This window comes from Engraulis encrasicolus, chromosome 6 (assembly GCF_034702125.1).
Source record: "Engraulis encrasicolus isolate BLACKSEA-1 chromosome 6, IST_EnEncr_1.0, whole genome shotgun sequence".
NCBI classification, from domain to species: domain Eukaryota; kingdom Metazoa; phylum Chordata; class Actinopteri; order Clupeiformes; family Engraulidae; genus Engraulis; species Engraulis encrasicolus.
In genome coordinates this window covers 20739038-20763898 of record NC_085862.1, presented here as the reverse complement: position 1 = coordinate 20763898, position 24861 = coordinate 20739038, and the positions used below count along the sequence as shown (strand labels likewise).

General features: G+C 43.5%; 1 protein-coding gene across 2 annotated transcripts; it reads right to left on the bottom strand.

Moving 5' to 3' along the window:
- Positions 1–803: 803 nt before the first annotated feature.
- On the bottom strand, positions 804–22774 carry LOC134450886 (glutathione hydrolase-like YwrD proenzyme). Of its 2 annotated transcripts, none has more exons than XM_063200920.1 (11): positions 22316–22774; positions 21988–22141; positions 20496–20649; positions 16111–16317; positions 14476–14628; positions 9056–9143; positions 8546–8717; positions 6464–6620; positions 4618–4788; positions 2707–2791; positions 804–1480 (listed from the first exon to the last, which is right to left on the bottom strand). In XM_063200920.1, exons 1-11 carry the CDS (start codon positions 22413–22415, stop codon positions 1233–1235), a joined length of 1689 nt encoding a protein of 562 aa, XP_063056990.1. In that variant the 5' UTR covers positions 22416–22774; the 3' UTR covers positions 804–1232. The 2 variants fall into 2 exon arrangements, with proteins under 2 accessions (XP_063056990.1, XP_063056991.1); XM_063200921.1 differs by having other exon boundaries at positions 1283–1472.
- Positions 22775–24861: the final 2087 nt, after the last annotated feature.

Below are 24861 nucleotides of genomic sequence, written 5' to 3'. Positions count from 1 at the left end.
GCAATGGGGGGGGGGGGGGGGGGGGGTTGGGGTGCGGTGCGCCATAGTTTCCTTAATGTATGGGAAACACTGGATAAAATAAAATGTTCAGACCTGAAATGGTTTGAAAATGGCTTGGTTCAGGCCGATCATGGGCTTGGCTTTTTTCCTCTGAATCAGAGCAAAAAAAGAAAGAAAAGGAAAAGTGGAGAATGGGAATGAGTCAGAGGGGATGGAGGGAGGGCCCCCCCCCACATCCCCACCCCCGCCATCTGACCCGCCACACCTGCCCCACCCGCCATTCCGACTCCCCCTGCCTTTATTCTCATTTCAACTCGTGCACACATTCCAAAGTGTTGATTAACACTTGCATGAGTCATTTGAATCCATAGTGATGCAAATATTCTACTTTAGGACATTGTAGTAGTACACCACATCCCAAAACGTTTCTAAGTGAGTGACGAGGACAAAAAAAAAGGAAATTGCATGGAAAAAGTTAGTCAGTTAATCACAATGAGTCCATTCTTCAGGGACTAAATGACACCATTATTCATGTCCTCCAGCCAATACTCTATAGATCATCAGGGAAGCTAACAGAGGGGGCAGGAGGGTCAGTTGTCCCGGGCCTGAGAAGAAAGGGGCCCAGAATAGGGTCCCCATTACATTGTATTCACTGGGTGGGGGGGATCTTTCAGATGACTTTGTCCACGGCCCCACCAAAACTGTCAGCGGCCACGTAGATGATAATGAATTGGTTTACTTGTCTCCAGAGAGCCTTTCTCTTCAAATGTCACACTAAAAATAGCTTGAAAGACCATGCACAGTTGCTTGAAATGAGAATCTGATTCATTCAGAAATCAAACAAAACCAACATTTGTCGCATGAAGTTTTCATGTATTCATCATCATAAAAGTAAGCTTAAACTTAACAGATCTGTTTTATCCATTTTCTTTCATTTACACATCATATTGGTAATCTTTAGTCATTTTGATCATCACAAGTGATTGAGTCAGTACCAACAGCTTAACTATGTATATTTACCCGATTTAGTTATTGATCACCTGTAAGACTGCACAGTGTTTGGTAGGGTTTAGCTCCACAATGCTGTGGGAATATCTCCAAAACACATGACGCATGCGCATGCGCACGCACGCACAAACACACACACACCTACACACACACACACAAACACACACACAAACACACACACCCCTCTTCTATAGGGGCTAAGTCTGTCCATGTGAATGCAAAATCTAATAGCCCACAGCGCAGCCATCGGCCCTTGGGTCAGAGCCGGCCCAGAGCACTCTGGGTACGTGAGGGTCAGAGGAGGGGGCGGCCCCGGGGTCCCACCACGCCCCCACACTGATGACCTGCCCCCTGCCGAACTGGGCGCGCTCATGGCCCTCCACTGGCCAGCGCAGGACGTGACCCCGCCCCCGGAGCTCCTTGGCCACATCCTCTTCTATGCCGCTCTCCAGGTTCACGGTCCACTGTTGGGCTGCAGGGGTCCCAACACACACACACACACACACACACACAGACACAGACACAGACACAGACACAGACACAGACACACACACACACACACACACACACACACACACACACACACACACACACACACACACACACACACACACACACACACACACACACACACATTTATGGGATAAAAGAAAAGTAAGAAATGTTTGCATCTGATTTTACTCTTGGTTGTGACGTGTAACGAGTCATCGTTCACCACTTCCCTTTTCTCAATTCCACAATAGCCCACAATACAACTGGGCTAACTCCTGAGTACCAATAACAAATATTGTCTGCATTAATAAGGCTACTATATAGCCCTACAAAGGCAAAGTACAGTAACTATGCCAACATTGAAACTGAGAGAAATGCCTTCAAAGTTGTAGTTACTGCCAATTTAGCTACTTATCTCTAAAATGGGACAAATTTAGACCGTAAGGCTTTGTCACAAAATAAAGGAGGTGGAATGAAGACCCTTTTCAGTGTAAAAATATGTTACTGTACTTTGCCTTTGTGGGCAGCATAGGAGATAGGAGACAGACTCCATTAAAGTCTTCATTAAAAGTCCTCTTCAGTCATAAAGATTACATTAGCAATGGCTACAGTATTCGCATGCAGGCCTATGTGTGCACAGTGTGAGACCAGGGAAACGGCAAACAAGCTGAGGCATTGAGTGTAAACAAGTATGACGTGTTAGGAAATACCTTCGCTAAAATCCATAAATCCTCTACTGCCCTGGTCAACCAAACACAAACCATCTCTCAGTGTTTCTTTGCCTTCTGGAAAAAAATAAACGCCTTACTTTTACGCATACCAACCACAGAGCCACATTACCTTGTCTGCACGTGTCAAGGCCCTGTCCTATTTAGCCCACTCAATAATAAGCGTCTGAGAATCTGATTGATTCACGGCACGATTTTCACAAGTGCCAGAGTTTTAAGTTTTAAGACGCTCTGGCGAGAAGTGCTGGATGAAACTCAAGCAATGGAAGTAGGGCAAGCAGGCGAGAGAGAGGGGGAGATTCTAGAGATGGCTACCCGCCCCTGCATCTCGCACCGCACTCCTATTGCCACTGGAACAATGCTGATCAGCCACTGGAACAATGGTGGTCAGACTACAAGACAAAAATACAGACCAGTGGCCTGAATACGGACTGCTGTCTGGACACTGACTGCTTTCCCGGGTCTGAGTAGGGCTTACCAGCTTCATCGTACTGCACAAACACACGTGGAGCATCCAACGCCCGTTGCGGGTCCATCCCAAACTCTAGCATATTGAGTAAAACCTGGAAGCACATCCAACATTTTAAAAATTATTTCAGCAATGTATTTAAGACTTGAATATAGAGATAGGGTAGAGAGAAGACAGGCTTTATTTATCCTGAAGGAAATTACGGGATGTAAATATGGTAGGAAAGCACACTTGAAACAATCATCTGCACACACACTGCCAATCAGAACAAACTGATGTAAAGATGGTCTGGTTCACAGAAAGCTCTGATGTTCTGGTTTACAGAAAGCTCAACAAGCTTATAGGAAAAGCCCATTCACCTGACTGCAAAAACCAAACATGTGTAGTGTGTCTGCACAGTGAGTCATAACCCCTCTTCCCTTTCTCCTCAAATTCACATCTGTGCCATTTCTATCACCTTTCGCTTGGGCTTGCAATGTACCAATGTGTGTGTCGATATGTGAGAAAAAGAAAAAACAGATGCTGGATTAACTAGGCCACCTCTGTGACGCATACTACAGCGCCCCCCAATGGTAGAGAAGAGATGGATGTAAGATGTATAGCAAGTTGGAACATGTACCAAGGGACTGCAGATGGAAATTAGCTATATAGCTATAATCTGGCACAAGCCATCTTTTTACTTCTGTAATCAATGTGTATTGTGCATGGTCCCTGTTGAACTAAACTAAACTAAACTAAACTAAACTAAACTAAACTAAACTAAACTAAACTAAACTAAACCAAGATGCTATAGGAAAAAGATATTCTGCTTGCCAAGCTGTGTGGAGATTCATTCATTCATTGTCCAGAAAGTAGAACTACACAGTCTACCTGTGCTATTGGGCTAGGTCTTGATGTTATGAAATGAATTGAAATGTTACGATCACTTCCAGAGTAATCTTCAGGATTATTACTATTATGGTGTCTTGTGTGTGTACTGTGCATGTGTGCACTTTCTCACATGAACCCCGAACTGCTGCACGGGGTGTATTTTGAAATCGCTTTGAGTCAACTTAATTGTATTGTATTGTTTAGTTTTAGTTTAGTTAAGTTTATTTGATAGGGACAGATACCATCATGATCTCCAAAAATTCCGTGGTCCTAGACACGGGTGTTAAGGGCACAAAATCCGTGTCCAGGAGCACAGATTTTGCCAAAATTCTGTGCTCCTGGACACGGAATTGTTTTCCGTGATGGACACAGAGAAGTGCTCTCTCTATAGGCTACTCCCACAGCTCTATGTTTCCACAGTCTTGTGTTTTCTCAGGATTTTTCTAATTTCAAATATTTTTTCCCAAAAAAAAAAACATTCCTACTGACAGGTTAGGGTTAGGGATTGTTTTGGTCTGGGCACAGCTAGTTTTCTTTCATTCATTATATGAATTTGATAGCCTAGCAACCAACTGGAAAGGTATTTCTCAAAAATATGTCTTTAATAACAGGTTAAGGTTAGGGAATGATTTGGTCAGGGCACAACTTAAATTGCTATAGCATTATTTTGTTTAGGATTAGCATTTGGCATGTATTTTCTAATGATAAGAGTTACACAGTGCTGTGGTAATAGCTATAGAAAGCACTTCCGTGTGCCCATCACGGAAAATAATTCCTTGTCCAGGAGCATGGAATTTTTGGAGATCAGGCTGCAGATACATAACATGTAGGTTACATAACAACCAAACAGCAAGCATCATAGCATTTATAGCCAAAAGCTAATTTCCAATGCCCGTCCCTATTGAGTTGCACTGTGTGCGCCACAGTGCCTGAATGTTTCCTTGGCTGTATAGATAGATAGAGAGACAGACAGATAGAGAGACAGACAGACAGAGAGACAGACGAAAGGATGGACGGATGGATGGATGGATGGATATATAGCTACAGTACCTGGATGTGTCCCTGGGGCTGCATGAATGCCCCCATGACCCCCAGGGAGCAGAGCAGTCTGCCAGAGGCCGCCTCTGTCAGCAGGGCTGGGATCAGTGTCTGGTAGGGCCTCTTCTCGGGCCCCATGCAGTTGGCATGGCTGGGGTCTAGCGAGAAAAAGGCACCTCGGTTCTGGAAGGGGAGAGCAGGAGTGAGAGGGTGTCAGGGAGGGTGAGTGCGTGTGCGCGCGCGGGTGTGTGTGTGTGCAGCGTGTGTGTGTGTGTGTGTGTGTGTGTGTGTGTGTGTGTGTGTGTGTGTGTGTGTGTGTGTGTGTGTGTGTGTGTGTGTGTGTGTGTGTGTGCAGCGTGTGTGTGTGTGTGTGTGTGTGTGTGTGTGTGTGTGTGTGTGTGTGTGTGTGTGTGTGTGTGTGTGTGTGTGTGTGTGCGTGCAGCGTGTGTGTGTGTGTGTGTGTGCGTGCAGCGTGTGTGTGTGTGTGCAGCATGTGTGTGTGTGTGTGTGTGAGTGTGAGAGAGAGAGTGACAGAGAGATAGACAGAGAGAGAGAGAGAGAGAGAGAGAGAGAGAGAGAGAGAGAGAGAGAGAGAGAGAGAGAGAATGTGTGAAGGATGAACATACGCCTAGCCATCAAATTCTACAGCTCTTCAATGATTGTGAAAAATGATCACATTTCAATATGTGTGTCTGCTCAAACCAGCCAAACTCGTCTACAGTACATGACTGATTCATAGATTGATTTTTAAGTTTGTGCAAACACAACCCTTCAAAGATGATTTTGAAAAATGGAAGAAAAAAAAAAACGATGTCAAAATCAAAGTGTTAATGATCAGCTATGGCTGTTAATCATAAACCCTGAAAGGGAAGCCCAGTGAATACACTAATAAAAAAAACACATCCGTGTCATACACACCCCAAATAAAACATTACAGGATTACAAGATCCGTCACAATACCGCAGTTATAGCAGTGTAATGTGTTGTGCTGCAAGCTTCCTCAAAGATATTCAATCGATGCGTCACAGGACGAGACCAAGTTAGGTCATTAACCTTCGCTTACACCAAGTAAAGTCATGTATTCAATAACATACATTTACATCACATTACATTACATAACACTTGGCTGACGCTTTTATCCAAACTGTGTGCTGGGCCAATTAATGAACTCAGTGTTACAATCCTGGAGTCATGTTATTATGAGCTTAGGATTTACTGTAGGTCATATTCAGTTACGTTTCTAACAACAAAATGTGATGGAAACCTCTTTCATTGTGTACAATGAACAAAATTCAAAAGACACCGCACACTGCTTACTGTTCTTTTTCTTACTTTATTTTTCGGAGCGAACAACGCGTTTCACACAGTGCATCATCAGGTTCGCTCTTTGCCAACCCCCATTACCCAGGTGTACAAATATATATAATAACATGTAATATTATATATAATAAATATTATATACCTGGGTATATACCTTATTATACCTGGGTAATGGGGGTTGGCCAAGAGCGAACCTGATGACGCACTGGGCGAAATGCGTTGTTCGCTCCGAAAAATAAAGTAAGAAAAAGTAAGCAGTGTGCGGTGTCTTTTGAATTTTGTTCATTGTTCACCCTCTCCTGCCTCACACCTGCACCTGCATTACTGAGGGCTTGTGCACAAGGACTCTCTTGAACTCTTTCATTGTGTCTTGTCATTGTGATTGACGTTTCAGAAGGCAGTATTGCCAAAAGCATATAAAGAAATGCATGTGTGTGTGTGTGTGTGTGTGTGTGTGTGTGTGTGTGTGTGTGTGTGTGTGTGTGTGTGTGTGTGTGTGTGTGTGTGTGTGTGTGTGTGTGTGTGTGTGTGTGCTTACATGAAGGGAGAAGCCACAGCCATGTGGCACCAGGCCTGTGCCAAAGCCCTGGTAGTTGCTGTTGATGAAGGAGCAGGCATTGCCCTCCCCGTCCACCACACAGAAGTACACCGTGTCACTTCCTCTGGGAATCCCGGCTTCCTTCACGGCCCTCGCTCTGAGGAGAGAAAAACAAGCTTCATCTTTTTTGGGCGTTTTCATGGAGACAGAACATTTGAAGATGGTGAGAGGAAAAGAGTGGGAGAGAGAAAAGGGGAGGGATAGGGAACCCCGGTCCCCGGCACAGTAACACAGCACCCTAACCTATCAAGCCATGACACCCTGTCTGAGTTTTCTCTCTTTAGGCTTTCTCTGACAAAGAACAAAGGACATAGAGTATACAGTAAATTACTGGGACATACATGAAATTTAAATATGTACAAATTATACAGGCCATATAAGGGATGCTTACTCTTTAGTCATACCCTGTATCTGCATGTACATTTTAGTTAGGTTTGCGTATTGGCTTCTTCTACCTAATTAATTACTGTAATCAAACCATGGCTGCTGTTAGACTTTTTGCCTGCACAAGTGTATTTTTTTTATAAAAGGAATACACAAAACACACCAACATCAGTAATGTGTGAAACAACATCAAATATCAGGAAAATAAATATGGTTTTGGTCCCAAAATCAATACTGTTATCACTACAAGTACCCAGGGAATGTAGGCCTCCAAGCCACACTGAAACATTTTTGGATGTCGATGTCAACAGAAAGAAAGAATGAGACGGCTGTGTTTGTGATGGCAACCAGAGAGTCTAAAGTCTACAGTTTATGACCAATCAATAAAAATATTCCCTCCCACCCTCCCTCGCATCTCTCTCTCTCTCTCTCTCTCTCTCTCTCTCTCTCTCTCTCTCCCCTCTCTCTCTCTCTCTCCTCTCTCTCTCTCTCTCTCTCTCTCTCTCTCTCTCTCTCTCTCTCTCTCTCTCTCCTCTCTCTCTCTCTCTCTCTCTCTCTCTCTCTCTCTCTCTCTCTCTCTCTCTCTCTCTCTCTCTCTCTCTGTAGGTATTGGTGTTCTCCTCTTGGGGAGGGGTTAGGTAAACACTGCTATCTAAAGTAAGCACACTGTGCCCATCACAGGCTGGTACCAAGCTCTGACAGAGCAAGTACTGTGGTGCCTGAGTGAGGTGGGGTAAAAGTAAAACTGAACTATGGCTAGAAGTGCGGTACGTGTGAAGTATGATACTCTAAGTCTAAGCCTCTGACAGTGACGTCCATTCCTGTGCTTTACTATCTCCACAATAAACTCAATTGTAATAATAAAGGATGATGGGGATGTTCCATTACAAACGAAGCAACACCTACTATAAACAAACAAACACACTGTAATTCACAGGGTCTGGCTGATAATCTACTATCATTACTTGGGAATGTCTCTGCTGGACTCCAGTGGTTAAGTTGTTTCACTGTCATGTGCTGTGTAACCTATTGAGTCACCAACCACCCTCATCGCCAGGGCCGCTGACAGCTTTGACCGGGCCCCAGACAAAGTCATCTGAAAGGCTCCCCACTCAATGCAAACAATGTAATGGGCATGCAAATGAGCTACGATGCGGATCGGTGAGAGCTGCCACAGCAAATTGGAATGTCGGACTGTTTGCGCTCTGCTTTTAACGGCCATACTCCTCATACCTAATGATCACTTTTGTCGCTCGTGTCGCTCTTGCCATGAATACTGTCCAGCAACTCTTTGTAGCTTTCATTTTGATATGTTCGTGGGGGCAGCCGTGGCCTTATGGTTAGGGAGGAGGTCTTAAGATCAGAGGGTTGCAGATTCTAATCCCTCCCTCACCTCTCCCTACACCTCAATCTATGGCGAAAGTGCACTTGAGCAAGGCACCTAACCCAACATTGGTCCATGGACTGTAACCAACAACCTGTACTGTATCTAAATAACTGAAAGTCGCTTTGGATATAAGTGTCAGCTGAGTATAATGTAATGTAATATAAAAGGGACCCAATTCTACCCCACCTCCCTGGTCCTGGGAAATCTGGCCCCTTTGCCCCCACCCATGTCGCTATCCCTGCTCCCGGCACCTGTCCATGTGGATGAGCTGGGCACGCTGCTGGCTGTAGTCCTTGGCCAGTAGCCCCTCCAGGGGCACCTCTACCTGGGCAGGGTCTGCGTTGAAGTGGGTGGCGTCAGCCAGGCTCAGCTTGAAGGCCTCCACCAGCAGGTGTAGGTAGTCAGCACTGTTGTGGTCCATTCCTGATATGAGGGAGGGCAGACGCCGGTAGGGCAACATCATTCATCACCAGTCTATCCTTTCCATTCATTTCAGTTGAATTCAATTTTTATACAATCTTTGAAAATGTATTTTTATGAGCTTTTATGCCTTTATTTTGGACAATAGAGAGGGACAGGAAACGAGTGTGGGGAGAGAGACAGGAAAGGGTTGGGAAACAACCTTGGGTTTACTTCAGTTCAGTTTTAATCAACTCAATGGTATTCAATGTATTCTTTGTACAAAAAAGACAATTTGTGTGGAGCAGAAAAGCAGTACAGCACCATGAGGCATCATGAGTACTGTACCGTATATCTGTCACCTTTTATGGGGAAGTTCTCCACTATATTCAGAGCAATGAGGGCAGCCATCCCTTGGCCATTTGGCGGGACCTCCCAAAGTCTGACCGTCTGTAATATAACAGCAAAATAATACAGCAATAAAATGAAATAAAATGAAAACCTCAAACATATTTTCAATGACCTGTAGAAGTCACCTACGACAGTACAACATTGTACCATCACATGAATGAATTTTTTTGTTGAAAAGTTTATGAGGACAAGATAACATCTACATGTAGGCGTCTATTCAGTACCTAGGATCATCATCTCCTAAAGATAAAACAGACATGTGCACAGTCAACACTGATTGGCATGCTTGATAATGATCTGTGGGCAAGACTAATCCGATCTGATTGCTGAGTGCTGACATGTGAGTAAGGGTGTAAAAGTGACAAAAAAGGACAGGAGGAGAGGAGGGGTGAGTGAGGCCTTATACAGCAACACGTTCCTGCACTAATATAGACCTTATAGTCGGTGCAGATTGGCACGTTCCTGTGCCGCCTACCTTGTAGTGAGGATAGGCACATTCCTGTACTGTGTACTTTGCAGTCTGTGTATGTGGGGCGAGCATGTTCCTGTGCTGTCTACCTTGTAGTGACAAGGGGTGTAAATCACAGCCTTCATGACGATACGATACGGTATCGATTTCTTAAATCAGGGATTCTATTTTTTTTCGATACTTAAGAATTCCCCACGATACGATGCGGTTCGGTTCGATTCGATTTGATTTTTTCCAATTAATTTTCTACTACTATTGTGTTATGGAGCTAGGGCATTGCACAGGGGCAGCGATTCGATTATTTTCGATTCTTAAGAATGCCCCACGATACGATGCGATTCGATTAAATCGCCGGCCGATACTTCAGCATGCTTCTGCATGGCATACCTTGTGGTGAAGATAGGCACCTTTCTGTGCTGGTGTATATAAGCATGCTTCTGCATGGCATACCTTGTGGTGAAGATAGGCGCCTTTCTGTGCTGTGCACCTTGTAATTCGGTGCAGAAAGGCATCTGTCTGTGCTGTATAACATGTAATTCACAAAGATAGGTATGTTGCTGTGCGGTATGCCATATTGCACGGCAATAATGAGTGCCCCCCTGTTGAAAAGTAACATTTTGAACAATATTTCAATAAACACACAAGATGTTGTTTTACACTTACTCTATAAGCATTTTGGGAATAACTTGTGGGTTTATTAAAATATTGTTCAAAATGTTACTTTTCAAGAGGGGTGTACTCATTATTGCTGTGCACTGTATATAGTACCTTATAACTTTTCATTGCACTTTACACTACAGTGTTTTTTTATTGTATTAACACTGTTTGCAAGCTGCAGCCTCTTTTTATTGAAAATTTAGAGTTAAAGGGTTTATGAAACGAAAACAAAGTAAAGGAATTGGACCATTTCCAGGACAGACTCTAACAGTTCTAAGCCTTGTGAATAAAATGGGATATTGTCTGGGTGATATTTTGTCCTAAAAGTCATGTTAAAACGTTCCCAAAAAGTGTTATGTTCGTTTTTTTTTGGTGACATGCAAATTTTATGCAAATGATATGCGTGACATAAAAGGGGGGAGTTCACCTCATTCCACCTTGTTCAGATCAATGGCGGCTAGTACCAAACCAAAGCGCAGTGTCAAGCAGTGTGTTGCTGGAGGGCCGAACGGTGCCAGCTGCAAAAATGGCTACTTGACAGAAGGAATATCTTTGCACAAGTTCCCTTCTGTGAAGAATGATGGAACTGTGGCCAACTGTGGAGAAGGCTAAAACAAGGGCTCTGTGGATCCAATTCGTACGCAGGCACCGGTGTGGCAGCTTTTGTGATATGCACCGGATTCTCATCCGCCCTGTAGGCTATCTGCTTGTAGGATAGACTGAGTAAAGTTAAGTATAGGGTACAGTTGGGCTAAATCAAATATGCCTGTGTAACAACAAGACTCTGATCTAATTCCAAAGTGTAGGCATAACATAAAAAACATTTGCTGACCATATCGAAGATTGTGTAATCTCTGTTTATGTTGACATTCGCTTCTTGCCTAGGACTGGGTACCGAAATTCGGTTCCTTAATGGAATTGAATGAAAGGCTAAGGTTCTACTTGGCATCGAAACGTGCCTTGGCTGTCGGTTCCACATTTCGGTTCCTAGATGTCCATCACGTCAGTTATCATTTCGCATTTATAACCCCAGAACGTTAACGCAGTCAGAACGGCAGTCGCTTCTGGCAAAAAATCTGGTAACATTAATTGTGATCATTCGGGCTTGCAGAGACTGCTGGCCGGCTACAACCCCCTTTTAAACAGGTCGTCAAATCATCTATGGATACTAACGCTGTTACGAGACAAACTACCATCAGCCCATCTTTAATTTGTGTAGGTTTACCGAGAAGAGTAGCCTATTTCTAGCGTTTGTAGACGGCAAAGAATTCAAACTTTGTCTTCGATACAGCCACTGCGAGCCAAGAAACAGCAAGAGGTGTGCAAAAGAAGCATTCCATCATTCTCACGCAGATGGTTACATCGGCATATGAGGAAAGTAAAAGTCGGCAACACTTTTCACTCCACCATGAATCATCAAACAGTGTTGGGGACCTTTTCCCTTTAGTGGTGGGTGGTGCGCGCATTCTCTGACTTTTTGGATTACACCGTGAATCATTGCAAAGTTTAAAATTCATGTCAATAAAATGCAAACTCATCAGAAGCATCAGGTGAGCTCAGTCACTTTTGGCCGAGCGAGAGACTTTCTTTGTGCCACGGAACGCAGTAACGTGGATTATTGAAACTGAAGACTTGATTTCTTCTATGTGGATATTTTTTTTCCCGTTTGGTAGCCTATAGGCCTAATTACGGACCATGCAAAGAACTCGAAACAGAGCGCGCCCAGTGCTTCACTGCGTGCGTAACAAGCTATAGCCAAGTCGCCTCCGCCCGTTCCCCAAATCCGCCCGCCTACTTATAAGTGATGATAGTTAATTATGTATGTCACTCCAGTCAGGAATGGATATCGACATTGAAACGGTGATGACATTTAAAACTGAGTCAAGCGGCCATAAACAGCATTGTAATGAAAGGTGTCGTAACGGCAGCATGAAGGTGGAACTTTAAAATCACGACGACATTCTGGCTAAAAACTCGCCCTGGCTGCTTCCCTGTTTCGCTTTAGGACTACAAGTGTGAACGAAATAAGCAAAACAGCATAAAGGAATAACAGAAGGCTAACGGAAATACCTACGTGACCTGAAATCAAGCTCGGAATTTATAAATCAGCGGCGATATTGTGCAAACCTAGATTTTGGACAGGCGGAAGTTATCCTCCAAATTACTCCTATGGAAGGTCCACCAAATGTTAGCTAATATTGCTCATTAACCTTATCTACACAGTTGCCGCTATCCAAAAATATACGATAGCATAATCAAATAGTATTTGAAATAGTGACATTATCACGTTCACAGTGAAGTGATCAGTGAAGTGGGCGGAATTTGGCGACCTTACTTGTTTTAAAAGTGTTTGCAAGAACAACATACCTGTTAGCTACTACAAAAACTGCTGAAACTTGCCTGATTTTAAGACAAAAGTTGGAAAAGTGTCAACAGGCCAAATCCTGACAGTCAACGGGACGGCAGTGACCGGTCAGACAGTACATGCTTTTCCATTTAAACAGTCCCTGCGCGAGGCCAAAAACTCCCCCTCACACAGGGCATGTTTTAAAAAGGAGCGTGTGCAGCGTTAAATAAAATGAAATATGAGTTTCTCCTTGTTGTTTTGCCGCTCAAGTTGTCTGGGGCTGATGCAAAACTTCATGCTGGTTCAGTTTGTAATCAGGTAAATTCGCACGATTGTCTGTGCGATTGCCATGAACATCGACTGTATGACTATGACCTGATGCTCCGATGCAAAGATGCACACCCACGAAATGGATAGGGTTGGATTTAGATTGTAGTTCTCAATTTAAAATAAATTCCCGGGAACTTCAACTGGATAATGAGGTAGGCTCGGTGGTCGTTTGAGATTTTTAAACATTTCTTTCAGTGTTTATAAATTAGGAACCGAAAATGGCACCGTCAGGAACCGGCATTGAAAAGTAGGTTCTGGAACCGGAACCGAAACCGAAAAATTCTGATCGGTACTCAGCCCTATTCCTGCAATACATTTGTCCCACATCGCTTGCCATAGCCTCGTACAAGCAGATGTACATGTGGATGAGAATTCCGGTGCATATCACAAAAGCTGCCACACCGGCGTGGTTTTGAAGCAAGCTCATGGTCACTGTTGTGCTCGGCACATTTCCACCCCTCGTGCTTCACCACAAATGTGGAGATCGCGGGCATGGTTGGACTGAAGAGAATGCTATTGTCTCAAGCAGTTCGAACAATTGACATCGCAGGCGTGCAGACTGAAACTGCCCCTGTAACTGCTCATGAACTGCTTTGCTTTAGGCTACGTTTTACCTTGTCCATCTGCTTTGTATGTTGTTTTCAGGAAAGGGTAATGCACATTACATGCCAAACCGATGCAAATGCTCTCGGGATATGCACTTTTTTGTTGATTGCCATTCAACTGGTCAATAAATTGGTTTTGGGATATCCGCGCTTCAGCCTCCGTGGTGCTCTCGGTCGAGGACAGCCAACTCACAGACTGGGCTACTGCTTAGCAAATAAACGGAGATGCATATAGCGTAGGCCTACTTTTTTTCTCTCTTCTTCTTTTTTAGGATTTCGGGGCTGCTCCAACAGCCTATTACCTCCGTTTTTTCTTTAGTTGATAATATTTTTGCATGTACATGCATTTCAATCACACTATATCGCGCAATTGAATCAAAATGCCCCCCATTTGTCAACAAATACACACGCCATGTCATCTTTGGGTCATGGCAAAGCGCCCTTAGCAACCGCAACCATAAAGAAAACAAACTGTCAGGCTAGGTCAACAATCGTCACTTCGCCTGTCAGACATGTCACTTTCTGCAGATGTATCAGTGCCTCTGAAATAGATTTGTGCTGCTGTTTTTTTTCTCATGAGGTTGGATGTGTGGTTTTTCGACACGCTGATGTTTGTATCAGAATTTTGGTTCCTTTATAAGATGTGGGTTCATCAAATGTGTGTTGTTTTCTCAGATCACCATACTAGCAAACCAGGGACTCTCCTCTTTGTTGTCACAGCCCAGCTCATTAGTCATACCAAATTTCACAGAATTCACACTTTGAGTTGCCATTTTCACAAGTTCCTCCAGGATGATTGGGTTCAAAGTCTCATCAATGCTATCAGAAAAAACAAGGCTTTAATGGGAATGACCGTTTGTTTTCGTTTCATAAACCCTTTAAGCATTTGAGTCAGCACCCTCCCAATATATTTGAATATGAGTGAGGCCTGCTCCCGGCTGAGTAGCTGACTGCACTGTATACCTTGTAGTCGGTGTATATAGGTGTGATCTCTGTGCTGGTGTGGTTCTTCAGGTCCTCCAGACTCAGCACACCGCCGTTCTCCTGGATCACGTTCACCACGGCCTCCGCTACCCTGCCCTCGTAGAAGCCCGCTTTCCCTCTATGGGCCATCTCCTATATGATGGATGAATTTTAATTCATTATTGCCTCGTTTCCACTGCCAGTTTTTTTGGTAGGCCTACAGCTCGACACAGCGTGACTCTGCCGCCACTTTTTGCTTTACGATTGAGCTGTGTCCTGCCTATTCAAAAGCAAAAAGTGGCGCCTGAGTCGCGCTGTGTCAAGGCCTACCAGAAAACCAGCAGTGTAAAAGAGCCTTTAGTCTTCTTCAAGTCATTCATTCTCCCTTTTAAGATATGTAAATGTTTTTTTCCTCTTGAGAGAGGTAACAACATTGATAACATGAATATTACGTAAAGGAAAAAATGTACATGTTTGAAACAGAAAAAAAACTAATGGCTTTTTTTGTCAGAAGGCGAAGATAATGTACTGCTATGTACAATGCAAACATTTGCGTGGGAAAAACACCACACTGCACATTGTACATTTACATTTACAATACACACAATCAGGATACAAGCACGGGAAAAATCTGTGTAAATACACTCGAATGTTCTGTCGACGATATATACGTACACACATACATCCTACATAATTGAATGTTTGTATGTCGTACATTTGAGCCAACGCTGTGATAGCAAGAGGCAGTCTCTGTGTATTATGCAAACTCTCTCCCTCCCTGACAACAGCAGGGCCTGTGTGTGTGTGTGTGTGTGTGTGTGTGTGTGTGTGTGTGTGTGTGTGTGTGTGTGTGTGTGTGTGTGTGTGTGTGTGTGTGTGTGTGTGTGTGTGTGTGTGTGTGTGTGTGTGTGTGTGTGTGTGTGTGTGTGTGTGTGTGTGTACTGATCGATTGGTAACATTATCACAGAGGGTTGCCAGGGAGGGTTGGCCATGACTACCCTAATGCATCATTCCTGTTTGACATCGAAAGGCAGAGGCCCCCAAATGAGCCCATTGTAAATGCATGAGGCAACAGATACTGTTAGAGACCAGTGTTTGCCCTTGTGAGTAACAGTCTACTTGTCTTATCACACGTGTCTCACTGCCATTGATTTTCATTCTTTGAGATGAACTTTCTTAGTTGACCATCTTCTGACGTTGAGGGCAGGGCAGCTCTGTGAGGCTGCCACAGAGTACTACTCACATCTGCCTAGCCTCTTAGCCCAACACACACATTGCCAACAGATTACATAAAAACATCAAGTTCAAATAGTAATTTGTTTAGCTAAATGACACAACTTAAAAATGAAACTTTGACACGAATCAATCAAAGCTTAACATTTTCACTGTTATTCCAGCTTGAATATTCAGTATATAGGGGGTCGTACACATTTGAGCTTTCATTTGTCCCAATTCCCTAACATCAGAAATCCAAAATTAAGGTCCAACAAGAAAATCAGATTCAAGGGGCCTGATCTGACCCTGAATCTCAAGAGAATTATCATTTAAACAGCCACTTAAACAAATACTCCTATATTCACTTATCAAACATGTGCCTATAGGGCCTTGGAATTGGAAACTAGCCTAAACAGTTACCTGGAAGGTTTGAGCCAGGCCAGGGTTGGTGATCACCTGCCCATGTTTGGGTGGCTGCTGGTTGGGCAGGAAGTCCCCTCCCAGTTCCCTGCCTGCGTCCCTCATCGCCTTTGTCCACTTGGCCCATTGGAAAGCGGTGACCTCGGCCACTGGGAATCCCTGCCTCGCCAGATCACACGCCGGCTCCAGAATATCAGCCATCGAGAGCTGCCGGAATTAACAAACACACACACACAAACGTGTGCGCGCGCACACACACACACACACACACACACGCACGCACGCACGCACGCACGCACGCACACAATAAGTCACGGAGAGGGATGACATTCTGACCGACCCACCCAACGGAACTACAGTACAGGAAATTAATTACATTTCAATGGAGAAATCCTGTCCCAAGGGGCTAGACATAGTCACATCCTACCACCTTCATATCACAGACGCTTAGGAGTAGACAAAGCAATGTGCTCTTACGTCATAATCACGCTTGTGTGGTAAATGCACGTACACACTGTTCACCTCTGTGTAGTCTACATTCTATGTACTGTATCTCTTTGAAAAGGTAAATTCCTTTTGAATTTTATTTTCAATGTAGATATACGCATGGGTGTGATCATTTATCTACATTCCGTTGCCTTAATTACATATTTCTGAAACACAACACTACTGTTTACTGTGTGAAGCCTGATTACATGATTATTCTGGCAGTTTAACAATCTGGTTTATTAAACTTGGTTTATTTTGATAGCCCCGCACCGATTACTGGAAAGTGTTTGCATATTGTCACCCGGGACCGTAGTAAATTGAATCTACTAAGTAAAGGGGAAAGTAACAAGTATGAAACAATGCATAATCCGTTTCTGGGGAGGGCTTTGAGCAAGTCCCTGAACGGTCGTAAGGGGCAGCTCAGGAAAAATGACTCAGAGCTGCGAGTGAGTGAATGCACCTAAAAATATCCCCGACCACAACGCAGCAAGTCCCTCTCATTTGTCACTGCTCAGAGGAAAATATTTTTTTGCACTGGTTGTTGACTGTTTTGCTGGTGATGACCTTGTTGTGAGGAGTCCATGCATAGGGCATATGCATACGTAGAGTAAAGCAAGAGACCCAGCCCCATCTTAAGTTTGTATGCGGACCATGGGAGACACAATAAAGCAGTCAGTATTTGTTAATCGTTTAAGTCTCGAAAAATTATTTCATGATTCCAAGAAGTTTTCATAGTAGCTATTAATAGCTGAAATGTGCAGGTGCAACTGGACTCCCCTTTGCTATAAATCATGCCAAGTGGGACGGCTTGCAGTAAGACCATTGAAGGCAAACCCACTCCATACAGCCATACAAAGAACCCAGGATAGGTGAGCCTGGTGCAAGAGACCCCAGCGCTGGATTGAAAAGTGGAGTCATCCTGCATGGGAGTAGTATGCAGGGACTGTTTACAATTTCATGGGCCACTGGGACAAACAACAAGAAAGCCCCCCCTCCATGGGTGTTGTTTTAACAAGATTCAGGGTTTCAGGCCAGATGTTAGAGATCCTATGCTGTTGGGGGTAAAAAAAAACTGTGATTTTAACGCAATACGAAAAAGGAAATATATAGGCTTGGCCTTCAGGGCCCCCCTTGACTCTTGGGCTCCTGGGCCTGAGCCCGGTAGGCCCATGCAGTAATCCATCCTTGGCAGTGTGCTAAGGGAAAGGCAGGGTGATGGCAGAGATTCTTTAAGTATATAGAGATATGCCAATGTAATAGGTTGCTGTGGGCACCTAACATGACCAGGTTCCGGTCTGCCTAAAGGGACGTGTCATAATACTCCTAGCATGAATAGAACAGTCCTTCTGCCTAGGTCTGCCTAAAGGGGGATTTCCCCCCCCTCGCCCTTGCAATAATAGAACCCGGAAACAATGGGCCAATGGAACCTCTCTCTCTCTACTCTCTCTGGTGATGGTGTTGCCATCACTAGAGTTGTAGATGCACTTACTGTCACAAAAACAAGCCTGGCCGTTGTGTGTGTCGGTCAGAGCCATGTCTTTATTGTGTCATGAGCCAAATAGGATATGGCATGCAATAAATGCGATTAATGCGACTAATTAAGCCACTGACATGAGGAGAGCGCATATACAAGCTACAAGTAAAAACACTGCAATGAGACCGCATCACCATTTACAGGATTTTTACATTACATTACACTTATCCACTATTATCCAAGCAGCTTACTGCTATTTAGGTGCAAGGTATTGGTTACAGTCCCTACAGCGATGTGAGGTTAGGTGTCTTGCTAAAGGGCACTTGGATGGTATGGGATTCAAACTTGCAACCTTCCAATTCTAAGACCAACTCCCAGACCACTAGGCCATGGCTGCTTTGACATGTCAGAAAGACTAATAACAGCCTTATTAACTAAACACAATAACCACACGTGCACACACACGTGCACACACACATACACGGGTGGGAGACGTGACGCCTTGTTTTTTCGTAACATTGGTTAAAAACCTACAAAACTGTTATTTTCCTTTAAAAAACAAATGTCAATGAAAGAAGATGTGGTACATTATGTTTCATATTAGTCTTAGATGAGAAGAAACATTTTTGTTAAGATTTATGTAAAGGTTTATATGTCAAATTTCCTGCGGTGTGACTGTAACATTAATGAAACAATATATAATAATATATATATAAATTAACCAACAACATTTTGAATAATGTATGAAGCATTTGGCATGATTGCATAAATCTTAACTTTAGATTAAGATATGTGAATGTGGAAAAAACTCAAGACAGTAATATTAATTACAAGTTCAATGTCGTAACACAAATTGCGTCCTGTGGGGTGACATGTATGTCAATGTTTGTGAATGGGCAGCTGCAAGGCCAACTACAAGGGTCTTAAAGACTGGCTCCTAACCAGTCAGTACCTCAGTTATTGGAGAGTGCAGTGGAAGTTTAAGGTGACTCTTAACCTCTTAATATGTCTTCATATTGCAATCTTTCTGTCACGCAATGCTTAGGTTCATTTTATGGTGTCCTGTGGTGTGACTGCTCTTATAGGAGGAAAAATACGTTTTTTTATTAATGAAAACACATATTAAGATTAAACACAATATCATTATCAAGTTAAGATCAGCTCAGATGTCAGTCATGTATACAAATGGATTAAAATGGCTATAATGCAGTGAATTCCCTGTGGTGTGACTCCATTTTCCTGCGGTGTGACATGCCTATGCTATGTGTTGATGCAGGACACATTTTCCCAAAAATGGCAAAAATAAGGTGAAATTCCACAGACCACTAAGTGCTTTATTTTTTTCTATTTTTTTCCAATTTTTATCCATCATTTTTTTCAGGAATTTGAAAAACGTTTTTTTTTTTTTTTGCGTTACGCCCTTAAACGTCAACCACCCACACACACACACACACACACACATGAGGCCATCGGAAGCGTACCCATTGTATGTGAGCCGTAATTCCATGTGAGGGACCCCCAGGATTGGTGACCCCGGTGTGAGGGACCCCAGTGATGGGTGAAGCATTGATGACGGGGCACACTGGATGGGAGAAGCATGATGGGCAGTTGCGTGAGGGGCACCATGAGTGTGTGAAGTGCACGGGTGCGCTTCCCGAAGGGGAAGGCAGTGTGATGGAGTGACCATCACTAGGGTTGTGGGTGTGTTCTGACTAACATGCCGACGAGCCTGGCTCTTTGGTGTAGCGGTCAGAGCCCCGGTTTACTACCCCGGAAGGTCCGGGTTCGAGTCCCGGCTGGGCAACTCTACTCCCCTTCGCTACACACACACCTACTCCACTTCTCCTCTCCACGAGTTGTGAAATGGAGGAACACCCATTGAGGGGTTTTCCCAAAGATAACGCTCCCATGTCCTATCTGCACTGATAAGCCCAGTATCTGCAGCTAGGAATCGAAGTTCTCTGAAATAAAAAAGGGGACGCCAGGTTTGTGCTAGACACTGGGCCGCACAGACATTGATAAATTACAGGTGCACGGTGCGTCATTCTTCATCCGCAACCAGTCATTAAAAAGTGGTTGATTAACCAGAGCTGTATTATATGTGACAAATGTGTGCATGTGCATCTCTAGGAACAATCAAGATGTGTAGTCTGACGACGGTCCACGAGAGCCCTAAATGTTGCGCTAAATATAACTCATTGGGAGCTCTTTCATCTTCAGAATTTGAACATACCAGTACATATTTTATTATGCAGTTATTTTTGGCATTGATAAGGAAACCATAGTCCCTATAGAGCTCAGGAAAAAGCTTTTAAAATATTTACTACACAATTGTAGGCACGTAACATATATGGGAAAAGCAGATAAATGACAGATAAAGAGATGTACTAGGTTGCCCCCATCTCCTTGAAGATGACGGTACCTTCTGGCTTCCAAAAAGACGCACAGTGTCGCACCAGCAGGCAGCTGCCCCGGGCACAGTGATGTTGAGGGCGTGGAAGGGTGGGGGAGGGCTGCCCTTACTGAAACCCAGGCTCTCCAGCAGATGCAGGCTCTGGGCCCTGGCTGACCGCCCACTACAGGAAGAGAGGAGCCATTCATTACATTATATTACATCATCACACTTATCACATGTAAAACAGCTATTGGATTATGTTGATTGTCGCTGTATACTTACAGTGGTTATAAGCATTTTTCACCAGGAAGCTAAAACCAAAAATGCTTAACAAATACGTTTTTTTTTTCTTTTTATGTGGGGATGTTATTGAAATGAAGACGTGTGAGTTTAATCAGACTTGGTACTGAAGCATCAACAATAGAGCTGGCAAGCAACCTGGAAGCATTCAGCTTTCTTGTTTGATTTTAACACCATGTTGGTTCGTAAGGTCAGAAGTTCTGCATTACATGACACTTTTGCATTAGCTGACAATTTAATCCACAGCAATATTTTACAGAGTATTGGTTACAGTCCGTGGACCACTGTGGCGTGTGGTATGGTCTTCAAGGGCACTGGATGAAGGCATAGGGAGATTCGAACCGGCAACCCTCTGATCTTAAGACCACCTCCCTAACCATTAGGCCACGGATGCATTACATTACAGGGGTGGTGGTGGCACAGGTGGTAGAGGAGCCATTCGGCAACCAGAAGGAGCCCAGCTCTGCCTGACCCCATCGATATGTCCTTGAGCAAGATACTTAACCCAAAGTTGGTCCAGGTGGCAGGGCGGTATCCTGCATGGCAGCCACTGCCACCGGTGAATGAGAGTGTGAATGTGTGTATATGAGGCATACAAGGTAAAGCGCTTTGAGTGATTAAAGGAGTGGAAAGGCGCTATATAAATGCGGCAGGGCTCAAGGGCACTTGCTCAAGGGCACTTCATCCATGGATGAAGGAGGTGTAGAGAGGGTGGGATTAGAACCTGCAAACCTCTGATCTCTCTCCGTTGAGGAGGCGACAGCTGAGAGGCGGAGCACTCAGTTGTGAATTGGGTGAGGTTATGATGAGGTCAAATGGGCATTTTCCCCCACAGAAAGGTTGAGAACCACTGCTCTAGAGAAATAGATTTGCCTCTTATATCACGCTGAACTACTGCCCTTGTTCATATTAGGAATGAACAGAACCTGTTTAAATTCCAAGTTAAGTCTGGTGGCTCAGCCTACACTATAGCTTTTTGGGCACATTTGAAAGTAAAATGATGACACAGTTGTTAGCCTATATTTGTTTAATAAAACTGCCTTCATGTAAATGTAGGATAAGCAGTTCAAATAGGCAGGTGGATGTGTGCAAAAAGGGATGTGAGAGGCGGAGTGTAGGCCTATTGGCCAACTTGATGGTCATAAAGAAAACAAAATAGAACCCATAATTTAATTTTCATACAACTGATTGCACCAGCATAGCCTTCCATTAGACCTACCTCCCATTTAGTCCGCGCACATGCCCGGTTCGTGCATCATAGTACAGACAGAAGCTGTCCCCACCTACGCCAGTGCTGCACGGTTCTGTCACGTTCAAGGCGGCTGCTACTGCAACAGCGGCGTCCGCTGCGTTTCCTCCTTTTTTGAGAATGTCTGCAAACAAAAGTGTTACGTGTCCACAAACAGGTTTATTGAAGTCAGACCTTGCAATAATAGAACATCGCCCTATAAGCTGTTACATACTTGAGACGTGTAGCCAATTAGTTCACAAGGAAACTTTACAAGTTGTGGTGGGACGGGAGCTAAATCTGATGAGGGATCACTGACCTGTCCCAATAACAGATGCCAGCGGCTGACTGGAAGCAACACAGCCATGTAAACAAACCACAGGTGACCGGCGGGAGCGAAAAGGCAATTCAGGCAACATCCTCCTTTAATAAACAAAACGCGTAAAGTATTTACATGCCTACTTGAAACAAAGTTTCCCTTATCCACAGTTTACGACCGCCTTCGACGATATGGCAACTGCAACTGTGTAGCATTTTGCCGATGAGTGCGTGTGTCCTGAAGCCTAGTTTACATAGCGAACAGTAGACTCTATTCCTGACTATCTTGACAAAATTCTCGATGAACTGTTGCAAGCGCTTTGAATTCCTTGACAATCCACGATCTCTGTTATCGATTGGTTTGGTGAGGACATGACGAATCAAATGCATAGCGCATCGATTTAACATAGACTGCAAGTCTTATGTTGACTATCTATCTCTGTATGTAGGCCCTATGTATGTAGGCATAGCCTTGGCTATATGTAGCCTATGTATGTGTGTAGGCTATGTATATAATAGCCTATGTATGTATGTGGGTGGTTGACGTTTAAGGGCGTAACGCAACAACAAAAAAACGTTTTTCAAATTCCTGAAAAAAATGAGGGGAAAAATTGGGAAAAAATAGAATAGAGTGGTCCGTGGAATTTCGCCTTATTTTTGCCATTTTTGGGAAAATGTGTCCTGCATCAACACATTGCATAGGCATGTCACACCGCAGGATGAAGTCACCACAGGAAATTCACTGCATTATGGCCATTTTAATCCTTTATAGGCCTACATGACTGACATCTGAGCTCATGCTAACTTGATAATGATATTGTGTTTAATCTTAATGTGTTTTCATTTATATATATATATATATATATATAAAACTTTTTTCCTTCTATAAGAGCAGTCCCACCTCAGGACACCATAAATAGAACCTATAAGCATTGCTTGACAGAAACATTGCAATATGAAGACATATATGTGTGTATGTAGGCTATGTAGCCTATGTAGCCTATGTATGTATGTAGCCTATGTATGTATGTATGTATGTATGTATGTATGTATGTAGGCCTATGTATGTATGTATGTATGTATGTATGTATGTATGTATGTATGTATGTATGTATGTAGGCCTATGTATGTAGGCCTATGTATGTATGTATGTATGTATGTATGTATGTATGTATGTATGTATGTATGTATCTATCTATCTATCTATCTATCTATCTATCTATCTATCTATCTATCTATCTATCTATCTATCTATCTATCTATCTATCTATCTATCTGGCCAGGGCCCCCCAGGCTACAGGTTGCTGTGTTGGACCCCCGCAGAAGGCAAATTCTGTGACAAATTTACATAGATAGTGTCACAATTACAAGGTAGGCATTAAGGATAACTTGTCTACCAACTGTACCCAGCACGACAGACTAATTTAATAGTATTGCATCTTGTCACAATTCTGCCATTTTTCACTTTTGGCCAATCAAGGCCCCCCTGGCAGACGCCCCCCGGCTGCAGCCATATCTAGCCTGTGCATTAATTTGACCATCTATCTATCTATCTATCTATCTATCTATCTATCTATCTATCTATCTATCTATCTATCTATCTATCTATCTATCTATCTATCTATCTATCTATCTATCTGTCTGTCTGTCTGTCTGTCTGTCTACAGTAGGTTAAGAATTACAGTACATTGCCATTTTGTGTCTAATATATATATATTTTTTTTACAACCATATACCCCATGCAAAGACATGTCAATTCCAGTGAACTAAAGCGACGCCAATTAAAGTCAATAACTATAGCATTAAAACCATGTTAGCCACTAATATACAGAGATCTCCAAAGGGCACAGGAGGGCATTTACAGGTTTTCTCGTTTGGTTTGGCTAATTTCTTGAAACTGAGATGACATTATACTGTAACCATTGGGTCATTTGGCCAAACATTCTTACACTTCTGCACAACAGTTCAGATAACTAGCAAAATGTCATATACCTCCCAAAACACCTCATTCTTGCATCAGCACTAAACCTTCTCCTATATAAATAGTCTTTGGCTCATTTGCATTCATTTAGTCCGTCTGTCATAATAAACTGGATGGTTCCAGAGATTCTTTAAGTATATAGAGATATGCCAACATAATAGGCCTAGGTGTCTATGGGCACCTAACGTGACCAGGTTCCGGTCTGGCTAAAGGGGGGTGTCATAATGCTCCTACAATGAATAGAACAGTCCTTAGGTCTGCCTATAGGTCTGCCTAAGGGGGGCCATAATAGAACCAGGAAACAATGGGCCAATGGAACCTCTCTCTCTCTCTACTCTCTGATGGTTCAGCATAACTACATGGATCCTTATCACTTGCTCATATCACTCCAAAAACAGTTTACCCGTGTGTCAAAACTAAATTTCTTCCCCACATACGTATATCATCAGTACCCCCAAAATACATTGTCCCTTTGCCATTGTGTAAGCACTGCAAGTCAATTTGGTTAGATGTTTTGTCTACGTTCAGAGAACTTCAAACCAAATAGTGGAGAGGGTAACACACCG

Coding starts and splice junctions, on each gene's coding strand:
- LOC134450886 (XM_063200920.1), bottom strand. CDS start 22,415: ATGTTGCCTGAATTGCCTTTTCGCTCCCGCCGGTCACCTGTGGTTTGT. Junction 6,621..8,545: donor CAGCTCATCCACATGGACAG/GTGCCGGGAGCA, acceptor TTCTCTCCTCAG/AGCGAGGGCCGTGAAGGAAG. Junction 2,792..4,617: donor AGCCCCAGGGACACATCCAG/GTACTGTAGCTA, acceptor ATGTGCTTCCAG/GTTTTACTCAATATGCTAGA.